General features: G+C 35.0%; 1 protein-coding gene across 2 annotated transcripts in view; it reads left to right on the top strand.

Moving 5' to 3' along the window:
* Nucleotides 1-24,411, top strand: part of cdh8 (cadherin 8) — a 264,233-nt gene that overhangs the window by 212,701 nt on the left and 27,121 nt on the right. For both annotated transcript variants that reach the window (XM_066713716.1, XM_066713715.1), the window contains one exon: nucleotides 4,240-4,534. In XM_066713716.1, the coding sequence (XP_066569813.1) occupies nucleotides 4,240-4,534 (295 nt within the window). The remainder of the gene's footprint in view (nucleotides 1-4,239; nucleotides 4,535-24,411) is intronic.

The following is a 24,411-nucleotide window of genomic DNA, read 5'->3' as shown; positions in this document are numbered from 1 at the left end:
AGCTAATGTGGATTCTTCTGCTCTTAGACATGTGTTTTTAAACAGTTACAGTTATCTCAATAGTTCTTACCAAATGTGTTTATAAATTAAAAATAAAGAAATAGATAAGAACACATTAAAAGTCATATCCTTACCTTCTCAGAAAAATCCTAAACAAAGGCAATAAGTACCTAGAGTAAAAAGAGTGCATAAAGTGTCTGCATTATTGCTCAACCTATTATGTTCATGTTAAGTAGATTGGCAATCTATATTAACCCTCAGCTCCCAAGAGCAGGTCTTCTGAAGTATGCTCCAGGCTCATTATTATTATTATTATTATTATTATTATTATTATTATTATTATTATTATTATTATTAATGTATTTATTACTTATGAACCTCTGACTAAGTCTTATTTGGCATGAATTGTATTTTTGTGAGTTACATTTGTAAATAGCCAAGACTAATATTGCATGCAACCTTTGTAGACAGTCAAAGCAGTGTCTTTCTTTTCATCATCCCTGTATGTGTTTATGTGACAGAGGGGGATAATCATGCTTAATTGATTCTAGTTTTGAGTTTTCAGGTCTTACCTATTCCTACTTGTTTACGCAGAATTCAACCCAAGCGCTTGTGGTGAGAAGCGTGGGGTTTTTTTCAAGTGAAAGAACAGATATCAGCTTTACCAATTAGCCCTGACAAGTAGAGAAATCAGTAATTTGCCATGTAAGGCTTAGTACAATACTTTAGTGTACAGCCTTAGCTAAATAGACTGCTGCTAGGGATAGAGTGGGCCTCATTAAACATACAATGATTGTTCCTTTGCCTGCCACAAAAGCCTGCCTTGCGTAGGGAATGACATATTGTACCGGTGCTAACAATAAAACCCAGTGCACTACTGTATTTCTTTGCAAGGGGAACGTGTATAAAATTGTCTGTTTCCCTGAGTGGTAAGATTCATGAACCAATGAACTATAATCCTCCGCAATATTCAATCTGATTTAGAACTTCTTCACTTTTAGAGCACTACTAATGAACTGATACTGTTCGTAAGTGGTTCTTTTTATAGATAGTGCAAGTCCCAAGTGGTAAATAACCCTTTCAGAAGCTGAGCTCTTTTCATTAACAGGTGGACTGTTGATGTGCAGATACTGAGCCTGATATCATTTTCTGTTGGTTTGTAGATAAAATAACTTACCCTGAATGTCTAAAGCCCAGAGAAAAGGGAACACATTTACCAGCGATTCAGTGTGAAGCTGTTTGGTATGCACTTTAGGGCCAACAAACATGCCATTACAGCGAGAGACCTCCTCATATTCCTTATTTCAGTATGCCTTTTACTCCCCTCAATATCATGAGGGTTAAATGTAGGTTTTTGCACAATACAGTCTGAAGATAGCTGAATTATTTTCCTTTTCATACGAGACACATTCGCATAGGAGAGAGTACCAGTAGTTATAGTACTGATACAAACACATATACATACATATAAATCAATAAGGTCATGGTACAAAAAATAATAGAAATGATGTGTTTGTGATGTGTTTTTCAGAATTGAAATATAATTGATACATTTTTAATCCATTTGTGTTTTTGATAATACTAATAATAATAACAATACATTTACACAACATTCATTTTAAATATGTGAATAATTTATTTAGTTTTTGACCTGTCTACCTAGCATACTTATAGAGGTTGCACTGTATTTCTGTATTTCTTTAAACTGCTATCTTGGGTTTCTATCAGACAACTTTAAAGGGGAGTTTATTCACCCATTAAATATTCAATTTATTGAGTTAAGTTTCAGAACTGCAGGTATAAGTGTTTACTGTTTTCCTTTAATGAGACAATTTGAAAAATGGCTGCATTTACCTTTCAGGTAGTGATGTCATGGGTTATTAGTTGAGTTGTGTTGCCTTAGCAACATCAGTGACAGAAGGCATTCCAGTCAGCACCTTTTCTCCTGCATTCTTCCCTTTTGACATGCATTCACAGGTTCAGAAAACAAATAAAATAAAAGCCAGCCTACAAAATAAATAAATAAAATTCAATGGCAGGGTGAAGCATGTGAAGTCTAAAAAGGCCCTATAATGCATTACTGCATGTCAATTATATTGTTAGAAATGAACAAAATGCTTCTCAGCTTGAAGTGCCCACAATTAAAATGTAAAAATATATCTGTACATATCCAAGCATTATATAAGTGATCATGTGGTTAATTAATTATCAAGGTGCCATTGTTATGTTAATGCTATCTGCTGTGCTTTTTATGACTTGCTAAAGATTTTTTTTTAGAAAATTATACACATTTCTGTGGCAGCCAATGAATCATTTCATTTTCAGTTTTGTACTATTTGACTAAAGACCTCATCTGTCATGCCAAAGTATCACAAATGGTGAATTACAGGAGTGAATTGAGCAGTGAGAATATTTTAGATTTTTTTTTTTAAGAAGAAAAAATGAAAGTGGAAGAACAAAAAAATAAATGACATGGTTACAATAGCACAGTTACAGTGAAAATATTGTATACAGATGTGTATTTTTAATCAGGTACTGTGATATCATGAAAACAAAAAAGAAAAGCTTTGCAATAGCATATGTAAAAACAGCCAAACCTTTTATGTATTGTATACTGTGTAAATAAAATTAAACATTAAACATGTTTAAGACAAATCTTATTTGTGTGTGTGCATGTCTGTATATATATATATATATATATATATATATATATATATATATATATATATAAATGTCTCAAAACAGAACTCTCAGGGGTAAATGCAAGGCTGAAAGCACTGATGGTTTCCAAGAGGATTCCCAGAGAAAGCAGTGCTGTAGACCAGTCCTCAACATTGTGACATATCTGAGTGCTCTACTTTGTCCTCCCCACTTCCTTCGGGACTGAATGCCTAATTTAGGGATAGCTAGAAAATGGTTCACTGCTACCTCCTCTTTTTATGTTTTTGAAAAAAATATTTTTCCTGAAGCCTTTCACCTTGGTGATCCCTGGTTTTAATCTGTGTGTCTGTGTGGAAACTGCTTATCCTCCGTTTGACAAGGGTTTCAGACAATGTTTTGTAACATTCAAAGAGTAAGCACAAAATATCTCCTTTTTTCCATTCACTCTAGTTTTTAAAGAATGTTGGTGAGTCTGAAACACAACTGACAGTCAAAGCAGTTCACTTTTCTTTTCTCTTGGATTTTGTGATAAAGTCATTCAGTGGGAAGTTTTGACAGACAGAGTACCGAAATAGCAAATTGTTTTGGTTAAAAGTATTTAATATAAACATAATTGTCTTGAAATGATTTATTTTCAGAAATAAATCAAAGTGGATGAATAGTCAGTGAATAAAGGATAGCTGCAGTGCTCTGGCAGGAATGAATAAATCCCTCTTAATTTCTCTCTTGAAGAACCCAATGAAAGAAGTTGCATGTTAATACTTAGGAGACCCACACTTTGGAAATGTGTAATCATGACCCAGTTCCCTGTGGCAGCTATTCCTATCGCGAGTGCTGCATTGGCATGGCTATGTTGAGAATGAAGAGTAATTTCTCTTGACACAATCAAAAGTCTAGACTTTAAGCCTAAGAGTAAGCTACTGTTTTGACACTTGCAACCAATACATGAAAACTGTATTTAATGAGTCACTTTGGCTGGGCTGTCACTCATATACACAAAACAAAACAGAAATATTCCTCATTAATCATGCATTAAAGGGATATTTAGAATACAAAAGTTAGGACTCTTGGGGTAAAATTGTAGCCACTGGGTTTCACCTTCTGACTGACACTTTATTTCCACTGCAATCTTAAAAGTGGATGTTTCTTTTTTGTAGAAACCAAATGTGATAATGGTTAATATTTTAATGCAGCATTTGCTGTCCGAGAATTACAGGTGTAAATTACATTTTAATTTACCTCCGTTTTACTCTCATAGTAATACATTTAAATATTTATATTTATATTTAGAGACATCATATTCATCCATAGCAATGAAAACACTGTTGTGTGTTTTTTTGTAACTGCATACTATTGTCCTGCTATATTCATAAGGTTTATGACCTAAGAATATTGTTGTAAGATATGTTTCGGTTTGTGATTGCCTTAAACCTAAAAAGTAATTTCCATTCTAAATAAAACTGTAATTGTTTGGAATGTACTAATTAGGTGAGAATGTATAATACTAAAAATAATAAATGCTTAATAATACTGTATTGGTCCAGTGCTTAACATTATGTCTGTCTCTTTCATTTTCAGCTGCACACTGATTTGGATGCAGGCACTACAAATATCAAGTACATTCTGTCAGGTGAAGGAGCAGGAACCATCTTTGTAATCAATGACATGACGGGAGATATTCATGCCATGAGGAGACTTGACCGTGAGGAAAAAGCTGAGTACACACTGACTGCACAGGTGATCAATAGGGCCAACGATGAACCTCTGGAGCCACCTTCAGAATTCATTATCAAAGTGCAAGACATCAATGACAACGCTCCTGAATTTAACAGTGGACCATACAATGCTACCGTTCCAGAGATGTCTCCTGTGGGTAAGGCAATGCTTTATTGTGTGTATGCACAATTTATCTACTCTTACATTTAAACATTCAGCTTTAAGTTCATATGAGGACAAGTGAAATCACTGAAACTGTAAATTCAGATACCATTTATGTGTTGACACACATATATATATATATATATATATATATATATATATATATATATATATATATATATATATAAAATCATATTTTCAGTGTTTAAAAGGCTAAAGTTAAAAAACTCACAGATTCCACAACATTTGAGGAAATATGTATTTTTTGCACCAAAGTTCCCTAGTGATCCACCTAATTAAATACATCAGGCAACATCAATATGATTTTCTTTATACTCTCTTCAGAGTGTTGCTGTAGTAGTAGTAGTAGTAGTAGTAGCTGCTGTAGTAGTAGTTTCTTATTACCTAATCCCAGTCAATAAACATTTCTATATATCTAACAGAAATGTCATGATCAGTATTATGCATTCTGTAAAATTGACATTTGTAATTGTAATCCATCAAGGGATTGAGCCCAAGTGGTTCAAATTGTACCGTGTTTTGCTTTTTATTTTTTTTCGACCACCAGAAAACCACCGATCAAGGTCTTTCCTTATATGTGGTATTAAAACTGTTTTAAATTGTTCTTAATGAATGATAACAGATATTAAATGAACAGCTTTAGGTTAGTCTTTGAAAACCCAGTTTAAACCGTAAGCAGCGAGAAGAGCAGTATGAATTAGTCTACATATTATTTTTCAGAACTGACATTGCTGACATGGGAAATTATGTTAATAGATCTTCTGCTCCACCCCCCCCTACACTGGGATGCTATCACAAGAAACTTTTGACATTCTATCTGGGTTCCATGGAATGAAGTCAGAGCAAGACAGATGAGGCCAGTTACTGCAGCACTTTCATAGATAAAAGACTCGTATCTCCAAACTGCTCTGTCAGTATAGCAGCTCCGCAGTGTGCTGTAAACCATGTTATGGATAGCATTGATTTTGTATTGTTACCTTTTTGTATGACAAAAGTGTGAGTGTGTGGTCCTGGTATCTAAGGGAATGGGACAATACTTCAGCTGTAGCCCGTACTTGTTAAGAAATATTATTTAGAGATGTTTATACCATTTAAACTCCTATTCCTCCCCTAATGAGAAACTACAGAAAGATTTTAATTAAATTTGTTGGGTGTCATTAAAGTACTAAGTTAGAATACTTTAATAACTGTTATGACACATAGATTAATGAAATTTACCAGCATTGGGGTTAAACAGTCTGGTGACTGAGGGCAGAATGGGATTTGGTAGTGGAAATACTGCATCTTCTTTCCTCGGTCACAGAAGAAATGCAATTCTGCCTTACTTGTTTTCTTTTGTCACTGTCAATTAATTAAACATGAGTTGATGTTCGCATATTTGTTTGAAAGAGTTGCTGGAAAGCTGGTTTTGATCTTCTAAAGTATTAATGTGTTGTGGGAGAGAACCATAAAAGAAACCAAGCGCTCTTTGAAATAATAAGAAAAATAAATAAAGAAAACTTTTATTATGAATCTATTTCTCATCTCATGTTCATATTATTCCTTTAGATGCATGGAAGTCATACATTGGATGTTAAATTATATCAGACTGAAGCAAAAATGTAAAAATAGCTCAGTAAAATGCTTTTCACAACAAATTTCAATATGCGGTAGATTACAGTAAGAGAAGTCTATAGCATGCTCCCTAGAAATTGCAATAGCAGCTGTCATGAAAAAGATTGAAATAAAATGTTATTAACACCAGGAGGGCTGTAAGATAGGAACTTCTCTCAATGGGCACATATTATAATTTTTTAAATATAGAAAGAAACTAAGAAAATTATTTGGGAATAAGAAACTATGAAGATGGGCCTTTAATTGCAGCTTAAAGGAAATTAAGTTAACCTTAGAGATCATAGTATTATGTCAGATTTGTTATTTAATGAATGTATTGCTTACTTATGCACACAACATATTTTCCAATAATATTTTTTGCACATTGTGCGCAGTGTGGCTGTGTAATAATCCAATGACACATTATTGTATGTTGATAGCAGAACATGATGTATACTTGTATGAAATACCTTTCCCTTTTAGACAGATGGTAACACTTTAAGGTGATTAAAACGATAATTTCTGAGGTTTTGTTGGAAAAAAGGACAATCTTTGTTTTGGGATGCGATGTTTCTGAAGCTATCTATTATTTTTATTATTATGACTCTTACAGTCACTTTCCATTCAGATTTCCTAAACTGCAGTTGTTAGCAGCTCGATTCAGACTGACAGTGGGCTTGGTTCCAAGTTGCACAGGATATTCTGAAGTAAAACACATGACCTTAGGTTTGTATGTATTTGCTCTAAAGAAGGACAATGGGGTCACCACAAAAATCCAATTCCGAGACATACTTTGTAGTCTAGAGGGATACTCATGTTTATTTAGGAGAAGCTAAACCATTATCTCCTTTAGCACTCTTCTGGCAGAACCCCCTGCTCCCTGAGGTACCCACAGGCTCACAGTTTAAACTACTGGTCCAGAAGGGGATTAGCAGGTTGGAACTTTTCATACGAGTGCTGTTAATATGTCCTTTCATGATTTGGAGGATAAATATTGTCAGATTATTATTGTGTTGCTTGTATATTCTTAGTGCTTCTGTCCCATGCATGTAATACATTTAGAGGAACAAGTAACAATACAGTCATTATGTAAAAGATACCTTGTAAATAACAAAAACATTGAAGAGTGTATGAAGTGATGGTTTACCTCAAAACAAAATATCAGCAAAGACACTTCTGTAGCCTAAAAGCATACACAAAAATGGCTTACAATACTCTGTAAAAACATGTATATTGTTAGACATCAAATGTATGACTATTGGTGTCATATATTTGTCAGAACCAGTTACATTTATTTCTATGTACACAATTGTGCTTTTGTGAACTAAATTAGAAATAGTTCAGATAGGTGGTGCTGTTAGATTACAGAACGATTAATAAAAGCATGAGAGATGGAAGAAGAATCAGAGAGGAAGTGAGTGTATGAGGGATCACCATTACAGTCAGGACATGGATTTCCAGTTGCTGGCTTCGTTGATGTGGTAACAATGTTCGTATGTATTCATACCCCAGATATCATTAATCTGTAGATCCTTATCTGGCCTTCATAAGCTTCCTATAGCCTTTACCCATGCACTTCTAAGGAGGGATTTTTTTTACCACTCTTCCATGAAGAACCTATTAGGCTACTTTAGGTTGTGAATCTGGCATGTTTGAACAACTTTATTCAGTTCATAAAACTGTGTGTTTGAGCTTCTTGGAACTGGGACCAGAGGCTCCTTCCATGGACCTTTGCCATGGACAACATATTCATGCCACCAATGTCAAATGGTAGCCCTGGAGATTTTGTATCCCAGTAACACAAGTTCCTGGAGGATACCCAGGTAGGTTTTATTCGACCTGTGTATCGGACTACGCTTTTTCTCTCAGTTTTTTTGTCAAGGTAGTAACTGTTCAAATCTGGGCAAGTTGGAACTGATATGTTTATTTTCTTAAGATGCTGACTGGATTGCTTTTGTGCCCACCTTCCTTTGTTAATCACTGTTAATCAACGTCGCTTGTATTGACGTCATGAAAGAACCAAATTACTAAAGATGATGCCAGATTAAGTCCACAGTATTTATAATAAGGAATGTTTACATTTGATGGTCACTTATTTAGAACAATATGTGTTTTTTATCTTACATGCAGTATTAATAGTAATATATCTAATATTAGTAATATAAGAGTATGTGTGTTCTGTGGTAAATCAACTTTTAGTCGCACCTTTTAACATGTAGGCAATATGTATTCATGAGTTTTTTAATTTCACTGAAATTGATTCAAACTTTGCTGAATGTAGATTGGTGTACATGTAATAAGTGATTTATAGATAATTGTAGGGTTTGAAAAATCTCATAGGGTTACTATTATTGTATTTCTAGTAATGAGGTCTTTAGCTTTAAGGCCGTGACTATGAGGAATTCCCAAAACAGGTTTAACTTAAGGTACGGTGCATTGATAACCCCTTATGGCTTCTGCAATTAGCCAGGGAGATCACAAAATTGTTTAAATTATAAATGCAGCCTGGAATGATTCCTTTAATTGGAATCAAGTTATCCCACCTTCCCTATAACAGAGGTGTGAATGACAATAATTGCTACACAGAAGAATATAAAAAAGTTGTTTGCCATTTAGAACTACACCACAATGCCATTGGGAACTCTACAGTATGCTCAGTTCATAATCAAGCAGGGTGATAAACTGGTGGAGAAACAGATGGTATACAATTCTTCTTCCCTCCTCTGTGCATACTAGAAATCTTCCTTTAAAAATGAATTTGTGTGAAACATGATGATACATTTAGGCTTTTAAAATTCATTTTGCTTTGTTCTTGGCAAGCACACATTCTGTATGGATTACTTTTAATTGAGGCTGTACATTAGTTTTGATATCAAGTATTGATTGAATTAAAAATAAGAAAAAATAAATCAACATGAATATATATGTATTTATTTATTATGTTTCAGAACAGGGAAATGTAACAACAAGCCAACTCCATTCCGTTTTCATTGGTATACAATGAATTGATGTCTTTTTTGAATGTATTTACAGGGCTTCGTATATTTACTGGGCAGGTTTGGGAATTGTTTCAGAGTTATTGAATTCCACTAACCCCTCTCAGTGTAATGCTTTGACTTTAGCTACTCTTTTTAAAACAAGGAATTCCCCTATACTTCTGGACGCACAGTCAGTTTATTAACTAACAAGCTCAATTTGAATTGATTCTTAATTCGTATCTGCACAGCTGTTCTCTTACTGAATTGCTCATTATTGGATTTAAAAAAAGAAAACAGCAGATGTGATGTGATCCCTCCCTCTCTCTCTCTATCTATATATCTAGATATATCTAGTGTGAATACACACACACACATATATATATATATATATATATATATATATATATATGTATGTATTCACACAGAGACATTGGTGGCAATGGATCTCTCTCTTTCTGGTCATGACAATTCAGCACCCCTGTTACATGCAAGTTTTAGAGACAGAAATTAGTCTTCCAAATGCAAACAACAATTAATATGGGAGGGTTTATTTAAATAACACAACATTCACCAAAGCCAGGTTTGCTTGATAAATAATTTAGTTCAAACAACAAATGGGTTTGCATGAGGTTTTAGATGAAAGAGTACCCCTATCTGTCTTCAGGATGCAGGGGGGCTTGCATTTAAGACCTGGAATTAATGCTGCCGTTACGGGGGAAGTCATGTTATTATATTATATTAAATCTCACCAATACTTGCTATGGCTTTTCAGATTGTTGCTCTGCAATGCTCTCTTCTGTCTGATTTGTGTTCATTTTAATTGTTATTTACGAAAGTGTGATGACTTTCAACATAAACATAAATGTGTATTGTGTGATGTGGTGTTCCAAAGGGATGTATGTATCTGCAGAAGTTATATAAAGAATATGACCTTTATGATTCAAATCTCTGCATGCTATGATTTATTCGATGTATTATGATTTTTATTTTTTTTCTGCTGGACTGGATACATATAGTGGCATACAATAATCTTTTACTTATGTTTGTGGTCAATTTACCACATTGTGACTTTGCACCTTAAGTAAAACTTTTCCCCCCTCCAATCATAAATTAATACAAATTCTAGTTGTGACCTATACTCCAAAAAATCTACAATAGCAGACAGTTTTTTACATCCTTTACATTGTAATCATTTCTTTATTAATTTATGTTCTGTCAATTTAAAGACACTTATTGAAGTGTCCTCGGAAGCATATTCCTTTTCAGTGTTGTACTGTATAGGCTAAATGTTTAATACTGTATTGCAAGAAAGAAATCCTTAAAACGCAGATGCTGTGCCTTTAATGTTCCGTGCAGTTGTATGAAAAAGTACCCATATCTGCCTGCCAGGCGCAGTGCACGTCCCAAGCTGAAGCACAGGTCAGGGCTGTGAACTCATTGTAGCACAGCCAGTCAATTCAGTCCCCTAACCTTGGATGTGACTAGAATTCTGGGTCTGGAAGGCCTGTAGCAAGATGGATCTCAATTTAAATTACCAAGCTTTTTTTTTTTTTAACCTATTACAGTGCTGATGAAAGTTTTTAGTGTATTAGTTTGAAGTGTGTAATAGATCTCCTGTCCTAGATAACATCTGCTTTCCATGTTTTCACTCCTGAAACGTGTGGCCATGTTTTTATGATTAACTAGTTAAATGCCAATTTTACATTTAGAAAGTATGTATACAGTATTCAATTTTTTTATGTGAAAGAATTTTACTTTAGTATCAAATCTGAACTAAAGAGGACCAATTATAAATATTGTAAGCATTAATATATATGGTGCTTTAGCAATTCCAAATAAATATAGAAAATATAAGTTATATACTAACATTATTGCATGTCAACATTAAGGGTTTAGATATTGGTGCCATATCTGCCCAAAGGAATGGTTTCCTATAGCTGGAAAAAATACTGGAGTGTGTTAAGGATTTCTTGCCAGTGGTTTCCATCATATTTCAGAAGATTGCATTATGCATTCCTGTTGTTACACATGCTCATACAATATGTATTTTGTGTAGATAATGATGCTACTAAGAGGACTAAGTAATGTTAAAATGTAAGATTCCTTTGCAGATGGTCAGTCATACCTTTACAAAACTCTTATTTTCATTAAGAGTAAGAAAACAAATGGAAAGGAAACACATGAACTGTTTGCAACTGTAATTTTCTTAAATTAATTACAGAAGTGCATAAATAAGACAACCGTTGACTAATGGGCCAGGAAAGCATTGTTTCTGTTTCAGTGCTGAACTCAATCTCCAGTGGCAACATTTCAGTATTATAATTGAAGGATGGATGGACCTGGAAATTACCTGCATGTCATATGAGAATCAAAAGAAACCAACTCTGCTATGAACGATGTTTTTTTCATGTAACATTTTGAGAAAACAATGTATGAAGATATAAAGTTGTCACTGAAGTATTTATATCCTTCATTTAAAAAAATATAATTCAGTCATTCATTTAGTTGATGTTGAACACCAAGAAAAACTGTAAATATTCCAGCTGACTGAACAGACGGTGTATAAGCATTTTATTGACAATCTATAGAAATCAATTGCAAGCTAGGATTGGTGCTTCATGATGTGACTAAGTAATATACAGTCTAAGCAGTATTTTGTTTTTGTTTTTTAACCACAATAAATACATAAATTAGTAATTACTATAATGCCTCTTGTTGGAAACCATCAGCAGGATTATTGTGCAGCTTAATATGGCTGTAGCTTATTCTTTTATGTAGGCCTATATTTTTTCTCTCATTGTCATTGTTTAACATTAATCTAGATCCATAATTAGCAGGCTTGTATTCTTTCAGTATTATTATTATTATTATTATTATTATTATTATTATTATTATTATTATTATGTTCCAATAAACACACATTCCTCCTATAATTGTTTTTAATATGTTAAAGCTATCTATAAAGAAAAGTAATAAATCACATAGTTTGGAATAAGACTAAACGTGATTGCTATTTAACTCAAATGTTGCATCTTTCACAACATATTTCATGTAGACTAAAGTGGCATTGAAAATATTTTGTGGGTACATTGAGATGCAAGTTTTGTTTTCTCCCCTCTCTTTTTGTGTTTAAAACTGGACACTCCATCGGTGTATATAAGAATTAATGTGTTTGCCTTTATCAGAAAAAACATGTTCCTCACTTTGTTTTCCTATTGCTTTACATTAATCGACTTGCTCTGGCTCTGGGTGACACTGTTTTCAGTTATGTGCTTGTTATTATTTTGGAATATGTTGTACCTGCATTATTTATGCTAAGAATTACTTACTATATCTGTGTATTCCCCTAAGCCTTTCAGATTTCTGTCCCAAATTAAAAGCAGTGATTAGTTTTCTGTGGCTTGTTTATTTTTTAATAGTTTATTTATATATATATATATATATATATATATATATATATATATATATATATATATATATTCTTACAAGCAAAGAAATGTTTAATCTAATGCCTCAGCATCTGAAGAAAAGGGAAAAGGAGGGAAACTAAACCACTTAAATATTTATCCCCTCTTTCCCTGAAAATATAATATGGAACAAAAATGCAGTAATTAATTAACAAATTAATTATCCCAAGAGAGGGATTTAGAGGCAACTTTCATATAAATATATGTACTGCAGGCTCTAAACAAATTATTAATGTACAACATGTGCAAGGAGAGGGTAATGTACATAAAAATACAGATGGGGTGGAATGCATTTATCATCCAAGTACAGACCTATGCAATTATACCACTCACCTAGAGCAGAGAGAAAGAAAAAACGTACATGCAGCAAGGTCATGTGATAAAGAATCACCAATACAGTACCAAGATCTAACAATAAATCTTTTATAAATGCTGCCTTCTGATTTCTGCAGAAGTATGTGATATAAACTAATAATTGTAATGTCTCTGTATACGCACACACACACACACACACACACACACACTGTGTCGTATCTCTACTGATGTTTATGATGATGTTTGTATGAAACTGTTTTTATTATTACTGAGCTGGTTCTTTTTAAATGATAATGCTTAATATATTAAGTTGTTATTTACAGACTCTATATCTGAGCAATCTGTTATTTTTTTTGTGTTTTTTGAGAACTGCATCTTGGTGCCTGAGTGTTTCATAAGTGTTGCACTGTGAGTGAAATATTGACTGAAACGGCTCCATCTCAGCAGTAAAATATAGATTGGCCTTATGGGTTTAACACAGTGGTTCTTACCATAAGAAGTCTCCTGCAGTTGTAAAATATGGCAAGAGTATCACAACTGTTGGAGAGCTTTGTGTAATTGGTCGAATAACTTCAACCCGTAGTGGAGATATCGCTTTGAAATGTCAGCAGTGGGGAACTGCAGATCAAAATGTAAAGCAGGTTTAGGTGATAAGGTAGGATACATTACTGGTTTTGTGTGTGTTCTCGGTGATGGATTACTAGTCAACAAGAGCTAGAAATCTTCCATTGGTGTGAGCCATAGATTTAGTCGCAAGTCACGTAGAATATGTTTGCTATTACCTTTCTGCTGCTCGTTAGAAATATCTTAACCCTTTCACTACTGGTATTTTTTCTTGTTCTTGTTTTGATTTCATTCACAACAATCCTTTTATACCACAGAAATAAGAGTTTGTTACACATATTGCTCAGTGGACCCTTCTAGTTTAGATGGTACATTCAATACACATTGATTGGTGAATTTATATTATCTGGACAGATTTTTGAAGCATGCCGGGTGCAAGGGGGGATTTCATTGAGCAAATCTCGAAACCATTATATTTTATCCTCAATTAAGTACTTCCTCCAGGACAGACCGCACACAATAGTTTATTTTATTGCCATGTATTCTGCAAAGGTTTTGCACTATATTACTAGCTTTCATGGTTTTTATCATGTGCTGCATCTCAGTCTTTTCTCTTTACTATCTCTGACCTATCTCTTTTGTCCTTGTCCTTGGGAATGTGAAAATGCTTAATAGGGCGCAACATCAATTTTATAGCTTTGATATTGGGCTACAGTACATTGTTTTTAACTGCATATTAATTACCTGTTATCTATGTCTAGTTATCTGTGCAATGCATTATCTGACTTATGTTTTCAGTATTTAGAGTAAAATGTGATTCAATTTAATATAAAGTGACAAATTCCCCCCCCCCAATAAAATCATTAGTTTATTTGTGTCTTCTTGTCATTTCTTGACTTGTGAAATCCAGTGCTGCTATTTATCTGCAGACGGCTCATTGCACCCGCCTAATAGATTTAAAACAAAACGTTGTCTTTTCATAGAATTCTGTGAACACAAACTATACCACACTGAAACAGATAATTGCATTTGGTAATAATACATGAACAAATATTATCTGCCCCCATAAAGCAGAAATTAATCAATCAGTCCTTGCTTCAGTTAAGTGATTGGTTGCCCACACTGAAATAATTAAGGAGACACAACAAAACAAATGTCACAGAGGAACCTACTATTCAGATCTTGAAAAAAAAAGTGTGTTAATGCCCAAAATAACATGTTGAGTATTTTATGTCTGTTATCCTGTCATTATCCAGTTCCCTGCCCCAGTTGCAAGAAGTCCTATTAGGGGTAACCTATACACTGTTACCACTAGTTCTAGGACAGCGCACCATTTATATCACAGAGTAGGTTCTTGTAGATTACCTAAGCAGAGTTAAGAATCATCAGGAAATCATAACAGTATGAGTAGAGCACCGCACTGACCTCTAAGTATCTCCACATTCATAGATTTGTGTAAACAGTGCCCTGTGATATAGATATCTGCTACTCGTGTAACTGTGTGGGTATGTGCATGTGTGCATGTTTTCTCGTTGAAATTCAAGAAAATGCAATCGAAATGCCCCTTGTGTGTGACAATTTCTCAACAAAAATGTATCCATGTGACGCATTGCCATGGAACTAATTAAAATAAATCAGAACCATAGAGTTTTACATGGCAGCATCTCTTGCAGTCATCAGCAATGAATAAAAGATAGTTTTAATTGTTTTGCTCAATGTTTCTTGTAAATGGCTTGTCAATGACATGTTGAGCTGCCTCTTTGTTATGTAAGTCTTGTCGCTTGTCAGCCTCAATGCTCATTCAAGCTAGGGTTTCCTCTGTCTTATCAAAGACCATTAATTGCACCACAGAAGTGACACTGCAGGCATTTTTTTTGATGCTTTCTTACACATCATAAGCCTCAAGTCCCTTCTCAGTCATGGACTCATGGGAGCAATTTACATGATACTGACAACCGCCTAACGTTAATTTTCTTTTTAACCATACTTTCAATTCTTTAGCTTGTGTTTTTGAGTTAACTAGTATTTGTGAGGATTTTCTTTTATTTTTTGGTTTTCTTGACCACTCTGTCGACCTTCTATATTTATTTATCTGGGGATATATTTAACCTGTATTCTGTAATCTTTTAATCTAGCTGCTTGGCTACAGGCTTGTACTTTGCCACAGCAACCTTGAGGCTGAGGTTATGTCAGTGCAACAAGGTATTCTGCTGGGGTATAGTTTATGTAAACTACTTGAGCTGTTTTCATGATCATTCTCAAGTAAGTGGTTCTGCCACTAGACATAGGCTAAGTATGTTTTCTTCATTTCTTCAACAAACACATTGATTTTGTCTGTATGGGAAATTGTAATGATGTGCTTTCTCTATCAAAGCATATACCATATACATGATTACGTTCTAAGAATGTGCAACCTTTAAACTTTTAAAATTCCACAGGGGTGAGACACTGTTATGGCACTGTGGCATTTGCAACAGATGCATGTGCAAAAGCAACTTTAAGTGCTCTTCATGGCATATTCAAGAAAAGTAATAATAATAATAATAATAAGAAGAAGAAGAAGAAGAAGAAGAAGAAGAAGAAGATTTACTGCCATCTTATAATGTATTTAAAATGGAAAGTCATAATTTACTGATGTAATCACAGCTGTTGGAAGTATATTCATTTATCAATGATATGTGTACTTTGAAAACACACTGATAGAATTACCGTACTTGACTAATGAAATATAATGTATTGTACGTAATTTGTAAGTGGCATGAAACTGCATAACTCAATAAGAAAAATAACAATAGGAAGAGAAAAGTTAACATGCGTTCAATATATTCTTTATTCATCTTCTCTTTTGCCTTTTTCTTATTGTTATGTGGTTATAATGTAATTTAATTTATGATGAGAATAATCTTCATAAATGGGAGCTACTTAATTATATTAACATCGGAGAGGAAGCTTTTCAGATGTTTGACCATTTAAAATTAGATTCTCTGCTACGGTTGTCATTTCGACATCTTAAAATAGGTTTACTTTTTTTCATTCAGATGTTACATGGCAAGTACTGAATGGGTTTACTTCTGCTTTGATCTGCACAACTCATTTGGCTATGTTGATATACAGCTCATATTGTAAATCATCTGCTGCATCATCATCTGCCATTGCTATGCATTTATCAATCATTCTTTTTGTTTATCAGCTCTTTATTTATAAGCTCTCAGATACAGGTAGCGTTTTTGGCAAATGCAAATCCACTGTCTGCAAACTGGATCTCATTATATAAAAACATGTAGCAATGTTGGTGTTTTAAACTGTGAATACTCTCTGGAGATTAGTTGTCCAACTCAGTAGACATTTGGAAAATATCAGCTTGTATACATAAAGTGCAGTTCAGTCACCCCTTCATGATGCTGACTATAATTGACCCAGATTTGCAAGAGTTGGCTGTTGATGATCTGGACTAGTTGTGTAATCTTGATATCGACATTGAGATGCCACACACATTTCCTTATGGATAGATGTTTCACCAATGATTAAATCAATATGTAGAACTAAATTAGTATAAGATATTTTGCTGTCATTTACTACAGCCGTTTCTCATCAGAATATCCCCTTCATCTCATCGGCACACAGTATTGTTTTCTGCCACTTAGCTTTCATAGTGTACCTCAGTGTACTGTTTTCGTGAATTTAGTCCCAGATCCCAGATAATGTTTTGCATTCTTACTTTTCATGTTCTTGTCAAGCTCACCTGGCAGCATTACTTTGTGGGAAAGATCAGGCAACATTAGTTTTAGGATTGAAGTTGAAGCTCAGCTTTTGGTTAAGTTTAATTATGGAGTTCAGATTGGGGTTAAGCTTTCAGTTACATTATGCAGGAAACGTAGGCTTCAATTAGTGTAAAGCTTCCTTTTTACTCTAAGAGGCATGGATTTGTGCATTGGATGTAACTTCAGTTTGTGGTGTTGGCTCGGTCTGACTATTAGAAGCATTGAGAATGGGGTAGGTATGCATATGGTTATTGTTAATAGTTTTGTTTTATACATGTATCAAGCTCAGGCTTTTCACCTGTTGTTTTCTTATAACCTGGAATTATGAATATATTATTATTATTATTATTATTATTATTATTATTATTATTATTATTATTGTTATTATTATTATTATTATTCTGCATTTATCTACACATCCTACCCCACAACTTCCAAGTATAAGAAAGATTCTAGATGTTTGAAGAAAAAATATTAAAAATAACCACTGATATTGCTTGGCTGGATAAGTGTCTCCCCCCTTGTAATAACAATCCTAAATTAGCTCAGGTGAAAGCAATTCACCTTCAAAATTACGCACTCAGTAAAGTGGCCTTCGCCTGTTTAAATTGTAGCGATTAACATGATTTCAGGATACATTCAGCAGTTCCTGTAGGTTCCCTCTGCTGGGTAGTGCATTTCAAAGCAAATATTCAACCATGAGCACCAAGGACCTTTCAAAAGAACTCTGGGACAAAGCTGTTGACACTTCACTTGAGATCAGGCAGTGGGTGTTAAAAAAAATATCAAAGGCTATGAACATCCCTTGGAGCACTGTCAAGACCATTATTAAAAAGTGTAAAGTGTAGGGCACCACCAAGACCATTCCTAGATCAGGCAGTCCTTCCAAACTGGATGATTGAGCAGAGAGGCCACCAAGAGGCCAATGGCAACTTTGCAAGAGCTACAGGCTTTTATGGCGAATACTGGTCAAACTGTGCCTAAATGCAAAGCGTTACGTTTGGCGCAAACCTAAACCGATAATCTTAGAGATGGCAGGGTCATATCATGGGTATGTTTCTCATCAGCAGTGACTGGTGCACTTGTAAGGATAGAAGGGAAAATTAATAGAGCAAAGTTTAGAAAATCTGCTGCCTCTGCAAGAAAGCTGAAACTGGGATGGAAGTTCACCTTTCAGGATCACAATGACCCAAAGCACAAAGCCAGACCTACACTGCAGTAGCTGTAGTTAATCCAATTGAAAATATGTGGCATGACTTGAAGATCTTGAACAGTTTTGTAAAGAAGAATGGTCAACTATTATATGCAAAGATGGCAGAGATCTCAACAGACTCACAGCTGTAATTGCTACCAAAGGTGCTTCCACCAAGTATTAACAGGGGGGTGTAGACGTATCCAATTAAAATGTTTCAGTATTGTATTTTAATTTTTATATATACACTCACCTAAAGGATTATTAGGAACACCATACTAATACTGTGTTTGACCCCCTTTCGCCTTCAGAACTGCCTTAATTCTACGTGGCATTGATTCAACAAGGTGCTGAAAGCATTCTTTAGAAATGTTGGCCCATATTGATAGGATAGCATCTTGCAGTTGATGGAGATTTGTGGGATGCACATCCAGGGCACGAAGCTCCCGTTCCACCACATCCCAAAGATGCTCTATTGGGTTGAGATCTGGTGACTGTGGGGGCCAGTTTAGTACAGTGAACTCATTGTCATGTTCAAGGAACCAATTTGAAATGATTTGACCTTTGTGACATGGTGCATTATCCTGCTGGAAGTAGCCATCAGAGGATGGGTACATGGTGGTCATAAAGGGATGGACATGGTCAGAAACAATGCTCAGGTAGGCCGTGGCATTTAAATGATGCCCAATTGGCACTAAGGGGCCTAAAGTGTGCCAAGAAAACATCCCCCACACCATTACACCACCACCACCAGCCTGCACAGTGGTAACAAGGCATGATGGATCCATGTTCTCATTCTGTTTATGCCAAATTCTGACTCTACCATCTGAATGTCTCAACAGAAATCGAGACTCATCAGACCAGGCAACAGTTTTCCAGTCTTCAACTGTCCAATTTTGGTGAGCTTGTGCAAATTGTAGCCTCTTTTTCCTATTTGTAGTGGAGATGAGTGGTACCTGGTGGGGTCTTCTGCTGTTGTAGCCCATCCGCCTCAAGGTTGTACGTGTTGTGGCTTCACAAATGCTTTGCTGCATACCTCGGTTGTAACGAGTGGTTATTTCAGTCAAAGTTGCTCCTCTATCAGCTTGAATCAGTCGGCCCATTCTCCTCTGACCTCTAGCATCAACAAGGCATTTTCACCCACAGGACTGCCGCATACTGGATGTTTTTCCCTTTTCACACCATTCTTTGTAAACCCTAGAAATGGTTGTGCGTGAAAATCCCAGTAACTGAGCAGATTGTGAAATACTCAGACCGGCCCGTCTGGCACCAACAACCATGCCACGCTCAAAATTGCTTAAATCACATTTCTTTCCCATTCAGACATTCAGTTTGGAGTTCAGGAGATTGTCTTGACCAGGACCACACCCCTAAATGCATTGAAGCAACTGCCATGTGATTGGTTGGTTAGATAATTGCATTAATGAGAAATTGAACAGGTGTTCCTAATAATCCTTTAGGTGAGTGTATATATATATATATAATTACTCACAATAAAGCAATGTGTATCTGTTCCATTTATTTTTTAGAATTCAAATGCTGTTCACATAAATCAATAATTTATGCTGATCCCACTGTCTTTCCTTGAGCTTGTTCATGTGATCCCATACTTTTGACCAGCAGTGATTTTCTGTATGAAAAAATGCATTTGTATGTCTTGCTTTCACAGACTGGTAATATACAGTTATATCTTAATCATAGTGTAGGTATAGTTTGATGTACAGAAACGCTGTACTTTGAGCCAAAATTGTAATAGGTGCTCTCGCTGCTATCTTCTCATGCTTCACTGCCGGTATGAATATACATGTGACCCCCACACTGACAGGCAAACCTCCTCTGTCTTGGAAGAAGAGCTCTATCAGTGGTTCTGTTGGCTTGCTGGTCATTATATAGATTTTTCAGCTCCAGACAAGCAAGGCAAAATTAAATGAAACACAATACATACAATATAAAGCCAACGACTGAGAACTGTTTCACAACATTTCACAGCATCATTTACGAATGGGCAAGGAAATGCCGAGACAGAAATGCGGTCACATTTTCAGTGTTAAAAATGTCATGTTTGGAGGAATATAGAAAACTCATATGCAGTGTTTTCTGTCACATTATGTTATTTATTTTTATATAAATTTCAAGGAAATTTAATCATCTGTGTGAGGTGTGATAAAAAATACATGTATATAAATAAATGTTCAAGTTACTATGGATTTAAATCACAAACAAGCAAGACCAGATACAATGTACTGGAAATTCTAATATCTAATATTCAGATTTTGAGCACACATTTTTGGTATACTTTATTCAGTCTTGCTTTAAAATCTGTAAGCATTTAGGACTGAGAGAAATGCCAAAGGGCATACCTTGTTTAGGACAAAAGTCAAATGAATTTAATCACTCACTACAGGAATCATCAGAAACTACCACTTAAGTGGCATTTGTTTGAAAATAAATGTCAGCAAAATTACTATATATCACTTTATTTAATGCCGCACCTAGAGTAGAACACTTCTGCAGGCAGAGATTTACTTGTTCTTATTTGTTTTTAAACCAATTTATTGCCTGTGACTCTTGAAGTTTATAGCTGTTTTGGTGCTGTCATTTTACCTGTGCTACAAGCGTCAAATAAAACAAGAAGCACAATATTCCACAATTGAGTTCCAGCCCATCAGGGGCAATGATATGGACACTGTAGTGTATAGACTAAGAGGGTCTCAGTACAATTTTGAAGATGGACAAGCTGATCTATACTGATTTTAAATGTCACATGGAAGAAAGCCTCTAATCCCTCATTTGTTATCTGAGGAACTGTTGAAAATTTCACCAGTGTATAAGATTAATAAAGTGTGATCTATTTCATGGACCACTGCTCCAGCAGGTTTTTTTTTTTTTTTTTTTTTTTTTTCAAATCGTATGTATTCTCACATTTCTTTCAATTTTTGTTCCTTGCATGCCATAAAAGTAGCCATAAGGCTGGAAGAAAAAAAAATTCTCACTGCATTCCAATCTCATTATTAATGTATTATTATTACGTTATTTATCAGATGCCTTTATCCATGTTTTACATCACATAATATTATACAACATTAAAAGGGTAACAATTTGTCAATAAAGAGTGAATACTTGTAAGGTGTGAGAGAATATCAGACTGGCCTGCAGGTGCAGTCTAAACAAATGTGTCTTCAGGAGGCATTGAAAAGCAGTGAGACACTTTGTAGACCTCATACTGCCATTCTTGGGCAAGAGAAGAGAAAGAGCAAGCCTGGGCAGCCATAACTAATAGACCTATACCCTCTGTACAACCAAGCATCAGAGAGGACGGGAAGGTCTTCAGAAATTAACGTATACATTTGATCTCAGATTATCATAGATATCACTCAGGTGCATCCACTGGGTAGTGTGTTCGCATGATGGACCACTCATAGCCCATCACATTCAGATAATCATATAGATCACTTGAAAGTCAAGGTAACCCAGTAGCCAAATCACAGCAATGTGTGCTTCATTCTCATCAGACTGTCCCCACCTTAGAGAACCATTAAGTGGTATGTCTTTGTTTTGTAATTAAACTGTCTTGACTCTGGGTTGTAAATGCTTTGTAAAATGTCAGGCTTTATAGAAACAAATACATTCTAACTTTACTAGAAAATGTACCTTAATTGTCCCTGCATCCCCTCCTGTGACGCTCTGAAAAGATAGTGTCATATATAGATCAATAGAGGTTGTTCTACACTTGAAACCATATAAATGCAAATGTATGTGTATGCATTTAAATAGTAGGTTAAATCAAATTATGTATACATAAAACCTTGCTGCAAAATGTACCTTAATTTTTCTACAATTAAGTTGAAGTTAAATGCACCTACACACCTAATGTACTGTGGTGAAGCAGAATGTATTTTTGCTGGCTTAGGTTTTTCGTTGCCTAAATTAATTTTCTCTTTGCTCTTGCTGCTGTTCATTTTTCACACTGTAGTGATTTCTTTCTTGCAAGCTTACATCTCTAACCTGGCATTCAGAAATGTGATCCCCCACTGTGTTGATTTGTGAGGCTAAATGATCAAAAACATGATAAGTCATCAATAGCTACTTTTATATGTGTTCTTGTTAAAGCTCTCTAAATAGGGCTTGATTTTGCAGAAATATCTGAATAGATCTAAAGGTCTCGTGTTTAACTCTTATTTGTCAAGATGCTTATTGCGAATTACAAACCAGATTGCATGCAATTCAGAACCCGATTTTTAAATTGTTCAATTATAACTACTACTGGTATAGCAGCTCTGCAGTCTTGTCATGGAAACAAATATGAATATAAATATATATGATAAGAGTCATGCAAAAACTAAGAACAAGACAGTTGATTGGGTGGGCAGCCCGAAAGAAAGTGAAGGAAGAATGTATGGAAGGTCAGTTACCATGGCTCCAAGGAAGGAGAAAAAATGTAATGATTTTGTATCCAGCACTTAGCTTGCTGCTGATTTCAATTCCACATCAAATATCACCATATCAAAGGAAACGGTTGAGAGAAATCTTTGAGAAGCTGATGTAATGGGGAGAGTTGCAGTCAAGACCATTGTTCAGATGACTATTATTGTGAGTGAACTCTATTGAGCTTCAAGAAGAAGCATTAGATGAAAAGGCAAATGGAGAAGAATATTATAATATTACATGAATGTATATAGTGTAGCCAAAGTGGTCATATGATGAGCCGGATGATTTTACAAAAATGGTGAAGAAACACATACCACCTGTAAGGGGATATTGAATAAAACGTCCTGAAAGTTTATTTTTTGTAGTTATGTACTGTTACAAGGAACCCAATAACTCAGAAAACTATACAGGTTTAAAGTCTGATAAACCCAGGGAAAGGCTATCGATGGAAAACATTAAATAACTTGGTATGTAATTGAAGGTGATAGTATTCATAGAAGATAGAAACAAAAAACTGCTGTCGTATACTTTGTTTGTACCTGTTGGCTACCCTAAGAGATTACATTTAATGAAGACTCTGCAAGAAATATATTAAGAGCCAACCCATTTTTTCTCGTCACAGTGGTAAAGTAAAACTGTAGCTTTCATGCTGATACAGCAACCCATTTTGTCCAGTTTCACACTTCATAAATGACGAGAGGGGAAAAAAAGAGAAAAGAAAATGTCAATGGAAAAGACAACATGCAATCCTTACCACCCAGGAAGCTGAAGATTAAAAAAAGCTATCTTGCCAGTCACTAAATAATAATTACAAGCAACAGACTACACAACACATGCAGTGCTACCACCAGGCCATCAACTGGGCAGCACTTGCCTGTCAATGTAGTCTTTGGAGCTCCATGTTTTTGCTACACTCCTTAATTGACATTTGAAGATACCTGAGGCAGGGAGTGAAACTGCTCAGAACTACACTTAGCATAGCTGTCAGAACACCAAGGCCTGTCTTTTGAAAATAATTACTGTACCATCTGCACAGTCAACATATTTTAACCCATCCTCGGTCTGACTATAACAGCATTTCACAGCACCAAGCAGGATTCCAGGATTGTGCTTGTTTATTTTATATTGAAAACCTATATTGGAAGATTTGTAATGGGGAGGCCTGTCAGCCTGTAAAAGCAGATTTGTTTTTTGTGTTTTTCTTATCATGCACTTGATAACCACCCAAGGAAATGTTTATAATTTGTGCTGAGTGGCAAATATGTGGGGGAAATTCCACTCAATCCCTCAATATACATTAAACCAAATAATTTGCATGGTGTAGATCCTGGAGCAAATGTTCCCATAGTACAAAATAGACAGATTGCACAATTTGCAAAACTTCTTAATGAAAATAAATAAATACATAAAGAAGTATGTGTTAAACAGTAAAAAGAGAATATCTAAAGTATACTAAAACTCACTAGACACTGGAGCGAAGGTACTACAATGTGCATGCAGCAAAACTTGTTGTTTCATAACTGGTCTAATTTATGTGGTGTGCATAATTCAAT

The sequence above is a fragment of the Amia ocellicauda genome, chromosome 9 (genome assembly GCF_036373705.1).
Source record: "Amia ocellicauda isolate fAmiCal2 chromosome 9, fAmiCal2.hap1, whole genome shotgun sequence".
NCBI classification, from domain to species: Eukaryota; Metazoa; Chordata; class Actinopteri; order Amiiformes; family Amiidae; genus Amia; species Amia ocellicauda.
This window is presented reverse-complemented; position numbering and strand designations above follow the sequence as displayed.